Genomic DNA, 9,490 nt, shown 5'->3' with positions numbered 1-9,490 from the left:
TATTAGAAGAAAAAGGAGGTGACATATAAGTCACTGAAGTCTTCAGAGTCGATTTTAAATGCTGCATTTTCGTCTTCGTCTCAAACATTGAAAACTGAATTACATTTTTGTTCAGTAACAGTTACAGTTTTCTTATTGGTTTTTTGCTTATATCTCGAAAACAGTTACTCCTATCAATTTTTATCTTTTTTTCAAAATTAAAGCTGATAAAATTTCCTACAAAATAGTTATTTGCATTTTTCTTGTAAGACCAACCATAAGCGAGTTATAGAGTTAGATATAAATAATATTTAACAAATGTTATTGTTATTAATATGACGACTAAAGACGACTCTGAAACCTTTAATGACATTTATGTCTTCTCCTTTTATTATATTTATTTTTATTTATAATAATATAATAGATTTATTGCCATCAATAAATAATACATGGCGCGTCATATAATTATGTACATGTAAGTGTATATGGGACAATACATACATTTATTTTAAATCTGGAGGGTTATCCAGGAACTCTTGGATAGAATAATAACTCATTTCTAATAGTGCGTCCTTTACCTTCTTCTCAAACAGAGCCGGAGCTAGTCTCTTCATCGGGTCCTGAAGCTTGTTATAAAGCTTCGGGCCCCAATGGTCAATGCTGTGCTGTGACACTTTAAGCCGATGGTACGGTGTTGAGAGCGCGTCAGCGTGTCTTGTGTTATGCTCGTGATATGAGCCATTCTTGATGAACTCGTGGAGGTGGTTGTGGACGTACCTCAGACAGCTCAATATGTACGCGGAAGGGATGGTAAGAATTTGTTGTTGTTTGAAGGCTGGGCGGCAGCTTTCCCGATAGTTCATTTGGCACAGGATTCTGATTGCTTTCTTTTGCAGGACGAAGATCTTGTCAGCATCTGATGAAGTACCCCATAGAAGTATACCATAGGTGGCTTTGCTGTGGAAGTTAGCAAAGTATGTCACCCTTGCAGCTTGGGGAGTTGAGATATTCTTGATTCTTCTGATACTGAATAAAGCTGATGCTAGGTTTTTGCAGGTTTCCTGAATGTGGTCCTTCCAAGATGCTTTGCTATTTAGGTAAAATCCCAAGAATTTTACCGATGTGACGTTGGTGGGTTTTGAAGATATAAATAGTTCCTGAGTCTTGTCTCCATTGAGTTTCAGTTTATTTGCTGTGAACCATTCATTGGCATCTTCAAGGATTTTTCTCATTTTTGGTTTTAGCGTATCCTCTGTTTCTTCTTTGATGCAGAAGGAAGTGTCGTCCGCATATAGACACTGTCCATCCACTCTCATATTGATAGGCAAGTCATTTACATAGATTATAAATAGCAGTGGACCGAGGATTGATCCCTGGGGCACTCCATACCTTGTTGGCAGAGGCTTTGACCATTTTTCATTCCATTTTACTATCTGGGTTCTATTTTCAAGGTAGGACTTAAAAATTTCTTGCGTGATCCCTCGTATCCCATAGTGTTGTAATTTTTGTAGAATCAACTTGTGTGGCAGGGTGTCAAACGCTTTGCTTAGATCGCACATCGCTACTTCTACCATTTCTCGGTTATCTAGGGCTCTTGTTATTTTCTTGTATAGATCCAATGCTGCAGTAATGGTTGATCTACCACTTCTATAGCCATGTTGTGACTCACTAAATAAGTCATTTTGCTCAAGATACTTCATTAAACGATTCTTCAGAGCAGCCTCGAAGACTTTTGAAATTGTAGGTAGAATAGAGATTGGTCTAAATTTGTTGATGTTTTCTACTTCGCCTTTTTCTTTTGGAACCGGAATAATTTTTGCCACCTTTAACTCGTCAGGAAAGTATCCTTCAATAAAACTTTTGTTTATGAGCATAGTAAGTGGATTTGTAATTTCTAGGAGTATTTCTTTCAAAAATGACGTAGACATATCGTACACATCTTTGGAGTTTTTGCATTTTAAGGATCTTATCAGTCTTGTGACCTCTTCTTCACTAACAGGCGCTAACCAAAACGATTTTGCATTGCTTTTACACGCCTTGAGGAAATTACAAGGATCTTTGTCGATTTTTTTTATACTGTCTGACGTTTTCTCTCCTATCGTGGCAAAGTAGAGATTGAGGTCGTCGGCATTCAATTTGCATTCTTTGGTATTGCTTGTCTTCGTTTTTGTATTGATGATTTTCCAAATGGCTTTTTGCTTATTATCAGCATTGTTTAGGATATAAGCGTTGTAGTTTCTGTGGTTTTCTTCAATTTCTTGGAAGTAGCTGCGTTTATATGACTTGAAGACCTCAGCTGATTGTTGGCTTTTCTCAACTCTTGCTATTGTTTGTAGAGCTTCTAGTGTATTTTTCATACTCATGATTTTTTTACTAATCCACGTAGGTCTCTTATTGAATTTTGGTTTATTAATTTTTTCTTTTCTAGGGAAGAATTTGTCAAACTCAGCTGTCAGAGTTGTATGGAAGACAGTGTAGGCCTCTTTTGCATTACGGTGTTTGAAGACACGAGCCCACTCAATTCCGGTTAAGTACTCCTTAAAGTAGTAAGTATTCTGTTCATTTATTCTTCTGTATATATGTTTTTCTGGTTTTCTAGGTTCTTGCACTGGGTTCTTAATCTTCAGGACTTGACAGTAGTGATCAGACATGCACCAACTTTTTGTCTCTTTTGAGAAGATTTCTTCTATGTTAATATTTGAAAATATATTATCTATGCAGCTAGAAGAAGTTTCAGTTGTTCTAGATGCCTCTCTCATTAGTGGTTGCATACCATATGTTGTGAAAGTTTCGATTAATAAAGATTGTTCGACGCCATCCTTGAGAATATTGGTGTTAAAGTCCCCAGCGACAATGTATCGTCTAGAGTGGTTCCTTTGTGTCAGGTTTTCTAGTGCTTCATTAATTTTATCTATGAAGTGCTTGAAGTTCTGATTTGGAGATCGATATACCGCCATTATTATTAAGTTTTTTGAAGGAATCTCAGCAGCTGAGATTTCTGCAGTGAATTCTTCACATAGGGGTCTAATGCCTTCAATATTTTTTGCGGAAATACCCTCCCTTGTTGCGATTAAGGATCCGCCATGCTGGTTAAGTGATCTGCTAAAGTGGCTTATAATATTATATCCTGGGATGGTTAAGCTTTCCAGGGTGTTGTCCTTGCACCAGTGCTCAGTGATAATTACAATGTCTACTTCGTCTTCTGTTAACTGTATAGTCAGTGCGTCTATTTTTTTCGATAGTGATTGTATGTTATAGTTTATTATTGTGGTTAGGTTTTCAAAACCTACCGATTTGTTGGGGTCTTCGAAAAAACTTGAACCTCTGTATGGTTAGGTTTTCGGGCCACGACTCAGGTTTCATCATTTCTTCTACTAATTCAAATCGTAGTCCAACTTTAAAGGATTTATTTTGACTCTTATTGTTGATGTGCTTGGGTAGTTCTTCCACGGTGAAATGTTCATCAGGATGTAGTTGTTTGAGATAATTTGATACTTTATCTTCTGTCGTAGTACTTGTTGCACGGCCAACAAACAGCCATCCCATCTTACGGGCGCCTCTGAAGCCGTCAGCCTCATCTACTCTAGCTGTCCCTGTGATTACGTCCTGTTTCGATTTTTTTGCAACCTTTGTCCTGATGTCTTTTTCTTTTTCGTCGTTTCGTTGGTTTAATGATTGGCTTGTTTCGGGTTTTTTGTCCTGGACTGTGTTACCCTCCTTGTCAACTTGTTTTTTTTGCTTGTTGTTTTCTATCACCCTGTCAGATGGCTTGTTACTTTTTTTCTGAGCTTTTACGTTCGTCAGGTTTTCTCTTTCTTGGTTTGTGATGACATCTGTGTGTCCTTTGTTGGATCTTGTTATTGGTTTGGACGATTTGGTTTGTGACTCCGCTAACAGCTGATCTAACCTTTGTATTGTTCCGTTTTGATTTTGTATTTGTTTCAGACAGTCGTCAATTTTTCCCTTAAGGTTACTTACAATATCTATAAGGTGTCTCATCGCTTCCTCTTGCGAGGGTCTGATTCTGCAGGAGTCGCACACCCATTTGATATTTTCCTTGTAGTTATCTAGTACCTTGATTTCTCCAGGTTTGTATGGGCTGCATGCATAGTGAATGCATGTGTTGCACTTTCCATAACAAAGGATCACTTTGTCGATGTTTATATTTACTGTTTCACGGCACTGTTTACAGACGTGTGTCGTGGTCGCCATTTTTCCATATATAATTATTTTGTAGGAAATTTTATCAGCTTTAATTTTAAAAGCAAGATAAAAATTGATAGGAGTAACTGTTTTCGAGATATAAGCAAAAAACCAATAAGAAAACTGTAACTGTTACTGAACAAAAATGTAATTCAGTTTTCAATGTTTGAGACGAATTCGAAAATGCAGCATTTAAAATCGACTCTGAAGACTTCAGTGACTTATATGTCACCTCCTTTTTCTTCTAATAAAGTATTGGACCTAATAAATTAAGTGTATTTTAAATCACAAAACATTTTCTGTTAAAGCACTTTTTTTTTAAATATTAATTATTTTCAAACTTATATCTCGCTTATGGTTAGTCCTACATGAGAAATGCAAATAACTATTTTGTAGGAAATTTTATCAGCTTTAATTTTAGTAAAAAGATAAAAATTGATAAGAGTAACTGTTTTCGAGATATAAGCAAGAAACCAAAAAACTGTTACCTTAATTAAGCGATTGCATATAAGCAAATTTAGTACTATTAGTATTATTATTATTAATGTTATTGTTATTAATATGACGACTAAAGACGACTTTGAAACCTTTAGTGACATTTATGTCTTCTCCTTTTATTATATTTGTTTTTATTTATATAATTATTTTGTAGGAAATTTTATCAGCTTTAATTTTAAAAGAAAGATAAAAATTGATAGGAGTAACTGTTTTCGAGATATAAGCAAAAAACCAATAACAAAACTGTAACTGTTACTGAACAAAAATGTAATTCAGTTTTCAATGTTTGAGAGGAAGACGAAAATGCAGCATTTAAAATCGACTCTGAAGACTTCAGTGACTTATATGTCACCTCCATTTTCTTCTAATAAAGTATTGGACCTAATAAATTAAGTGTATTTTAAATCACAAAACATTTTCTGTTAAAGCACTTTTTTTTTAAATATTAATAATTTTTAAACTTATATCTCGCTTATGCTTAGTCTTACATGAAAAATGCAAATAACTATTTTGTAGAAAATTTTATCAGCTTTAATTTTAGTAAAAAGATTAAAATTGATATAAGTAACTGTTTTCCAGATATAAGCAAGAAACCAAAAAACTGTTACCTTAATTAAGCGTTTGCATGTAAGCAAATTTAGTACTATTAGTATTATTATTAATGTTATTGTTATTAATATGACAACTAAAAACGACTCTGAAGACTTTGGTGACTTTTATGTCTTCTCCTTTTTCCTATACTAAAGTGTTAGACTCAATTAATTTAGTTTAATTTCGGTTTTTCAAACATTTTATTTTAAAGCAAATTTTTGTTAAAGATTATTTATATCCAACTCTATAACTCGCTTATGGTTGGTCTTACAAAAGAAATGCAAATAACTATTTTGTAGGAAATTTTATCAGCTTTAATTTTGAAAGAAAGATAAAAATTGATAGGAGTAATTGTTTTCGAGATATAAGCAAAAAACCAAAGTGAAAACTGTTACAGTTACTGAACAAAAATGTAATTCAGTTTTCAATGTTTGAGACGAAGACGAAAATGCAGCATTTAAAAACGACTCTGAAGACTTCAGTGACTTTTATGTCACCTCCTTTTTCTTCTAATAGAGTATTGGTCCCAATAAATTAAGTGTATTTTAAATCACAAGACATTTTCTGTTAAAGCACTTTTTTTTTAAATATTAATTATTTTCAAACTTCTATCTCGCTTATGGTTAGTCCTACATAAAAAATGCAAATAACTATTTTGTAGGAAATTTTATCAGCTTTAATTTTAGTAAAAAGATAAAAATTGATAGGAGTAACTGTTTTCGAGATATAAGCAAGAAACCAAAAAACTGTTACCTTAATAAAGCGCTTGCATATAAGCAAATTTAGTACTATTAGTATTATTATTATTAATGTTATTGTTATTAATATGACGACTAAAAACGACTCTGAAGACTTTGGTGACTTTTATGTCTTCTCCTTTTTCCTATACTAAAGTGTTAGACACAATTAATTTAGTTTAATTTCAGTATTTCAAACATTTTATTTTAAAGCAAATTTTTGTTAAATATTATTTATATCTATCTCTATAACTCGCTTATGCTTGGTCCTATAAAAAAAATACAAATAACTATTTTGTAGGAAATTTTATCAGCTTTAATTTTAGTAAAAAGATAAAAATTGATAGGAGTAACTGTTTTCGAGATATAAGCAAGAAACCAAAAAACTGTTACCTTAATTAAGCGCTTGCATATAAGCAAATTTAGTACTACTAGTATTGTTATTATTAATGTTATTGTTATTAATATGACGACTAAAGACAACTCTAAGACTTTATTGACTTTTATGTCTCCTCCTTTTTCCTCTACTAAAGTGTTAGACACAATTAATTTAGTTTAATTTCAGTTTTTTAAACATTATATTTTAAAGCAAATTTTTGTTAAATATTATTTATATCCAACTCTATAACTCGCTTATGGTTGGTCCTACAAGAAAAATGCAAATAACGATTTTGTAGTAAATTTTATCAGCTTTAATTTTGAAAGAAAGATAAAAATTGATAGGAGTAACAGTTTTCGAGACATAAGCAAAAAACCAATAAGAAAACTGTAACTGTTACTGAACAAAAATGTAATTCAGTTTTCAATGTTTAAGACGATGACGAAAATGCAGCATTTACAAACGACATTAAGACTTCAGTGACCTATATGTCACTTCTTTTTTCTTCTAATAAAGTATTGGATCCAATAAATTAAGTGTATTTTAAATCACAAGACATTTTCTGTTGAAGCACTTTTTTTTTAATTTTAATTATTTTCAAACTTATATCTCGCTTATGGTTAGTCCTACATGAAAAATGCAAATAACTATTTTGTAGAAAATTTTATCAGCTTTAATTTTAGTAAAAAGATAAAAATTGATAGAAGTAACTGTTTTCGAGATTTAAGCAAGAAACCAAAAAACTGTTACCTTAATTAAGCGCTTGCCAACTAAATTAAGTGTATTTTAAATCACAAGGCATTTTCTGTTAAAGCACTTTTTTTTAAATATTAATTATTCTCAAACTTATATCTCGCTTATGGTTAGTCCTACATGAAAAATGCAAACTACTATTTTGTAGGAAATTTTATCAGCTTTAATTTTAGTAAAAAGATAATAAAAATTGATTGGAGTAACTGTTTTCGAGATATAAGCAAGAAACCAAAAAACTGTTACCTTAATTAAGCGTTTGCATATAAGCAAATTTAGTACTTTTAGTATTATTATTATTAAATGCAAAAAAAATGCAAAAAACTATTTTGTAGGAAGTTTTATCAGTTTTAATTTGAAAGAAAGATAAAAATTGATAGGAGTAAATGTTTTCGAGATATAAGCAAAAAACCAAAGTGAAAACTGTAACAGTTACTGAACAAAAATGTAATTTAGTTTTCAATGTTTAAGACGAAGACGGAAATGCAGCATTTACTGTCACCTCTTTTGTCTACTAATTAAGTATTGGACCCAATAAATTAAGTGTATTTTAAATCACAAGACATTTTCTGTTAAAGCACATTTTTTTTTAATTATTAATTATTTTTAAACTTATATCTCGTTTATGGTTAGTTCTACATGAAAAATGCAAATAACTATTTTGTAGGAAATTTTATCAGCTTTAATTTTAGTGAAAAGGTAATAATTAATAGGAGTAATTGTTTTCGAGATATAAGCAAGAAACTGTTACCTTAATTAAGCGCTTGCATATAAACAAATTTAGTAATATTATTATTATTATTATTATTAATGTTATTGTTATTAATATGACGACTAAAAACGACTCTCAAGACTTTGGTGACTTTTATGTCTTTTCCTTTTTCCTCAAGTAAAGTGTTAGACTCAATTAATTTAGTTTAATATCGGTTTTTCAAACATTTTATTTTAAAGCAAATTTTTGTTAAAGATTATTTATATCCAACTCTATAACTCGCTTATGGTTGGTCTTACAAAAGAAATGCAAATAACTATTTTGTTGGAAATTTTATCAGCTTTAATTTTGAAAGAAAGATAAAAATTGATAGGAGTAATTGTTTTCGAGATATAAGCAAAAAACCAAAGTAAAAACTGTTACAGTTACTGAACAAAAATGTAATTCAGTTTTCAATGTTTGAGACGAAGACGAAAATGCAGCATTTAAAAACGACTCTGAAGACTTCAGTGACTTTTATGTCACCTCCTTTTTCTTCTAATAGAGTATTGGTCCCAATAAATTAAGTGTATTTTAAATCACAAGACATTTTCTGTTAAAGCACTTTTTTTTTAAATATTAATTATTTTCAAACTTCTATCTCGCTTATGGTTAGTCCTACATAAAAAATGCAAATAACTATTTTGTAGGAAATTTTATCAGCTTTAATTTTAGTAAAAAGATAAAAATTGATAGGAGTAACTGTTTTCGAGATATAAGCAAGAAACTGTTACCTTAATTAAGCGCTTGCATATAAGCAAATTTAGTAATATTAGTATTATTATTATTAATGTTATTGTTATTAATATGACGACTAAAGACAACTTTAAGACTTTTGTGACTTTTATGTCTTCTCCTTTTTCCTCTACTAAAGTGTTAGACACAATTAATTTAGTTTAATTCCGGTTTTTCAAGCATTTTATTTTAAAGCAAATTTTTGTTAAATATTATTTATATCCAACTCTATAACTCGTTTATGCTTGGTCCTACAAGAAAAATGTTAATAACTATTTGGTTGGAAATTTTATCAGCTTTAATTTTGAAAGAAAGATAAAATTTGATAGGAGTAACTGTTTTCGATATATAAGCAAAAAACCAATAAGAAAACTGTAACTGTTACTGAACAAAAATGTAACTCAGTTTTCAATGTTTGAGACAAAGACAAAAATGCAGCATTTAAAAACGACTCTGAAGACGTCAGTGACTTTTATGTCACCTCCTTTTTCTTCTAATAATGAATTGGACTCAATAAATTAAGTGTATTTTAAATCACAAGACATTTTCTGTTAAAGCACTTTTTTTTAAATATTAATTATTTTCAAACTTATATCTCGCTTATGGTTAGTCCTACATGAAAAATGCAAATAACTATTTTGTAGGAAATTTTATCAGCTTTAATTTTAGTAAACAAATAAAAATTGATACGAGTAACTGTTTTCGAGATATAAGCAAGAAACCAAAAAACTGTTACCTTAATAAAGCGCTTGCATATAAGCAAATTTAGTACTAGTAGTATTATTATTATTAATGTTATTGTTATTAATATGACGACTAAAAACGACTCTGAAGACTTTGGTGACATTTATGTCTTCTCCTTTTTCC

General features: G+C 30.8%; 1 protein-coding gene across 1 annotated transcript; it reads right to left on the bottom strand.

Moving 5' to 3' along the window:
- Positions 1–482: 482 nt before the first annotated feature.
- Positions 483–1,295, bottom strand: LOC135267902 (uncharacterized). Its single transcript, XM_064359750.1, has one exon. The coding sequence runs from the start codon at positions 1,293–1,295 to the stop codon at positions 483–485; it is 813 nt and encodes a 270-aa protein (XP_064215820.1).
- Positions 1,296–9,490: the final 8,195 nt, after the last annotated feature.

This window comes from Tribolium castaneum, chromosome 1 (assembly GCF_031307605.1).
Source record: "Tribolium castaneum strain GA2 chromosome 1, icTriCast1.1, whole genome shotgun sequence".
In the NCBI taxonomy this organism is placed as follows: Eukaryota; Metazoa; Arthropoda; class Insecta; order Coleoptera; family Tenebrionidae; genus Tribolium; species Tribolium castaneum.
This window is presented reverse-complemented; position numbering and strand designations above follow the sequence as displayed.

Excerpts from the sequence above, each read along its gene's own strand:
- LOC135267902 (XM_064359750.1), bottom strand. The coding sequence starts at position 1,295 with ATGAGAGTGGATGGACAGTGTCTATATGCGGACGACACTTCCTTCTGC.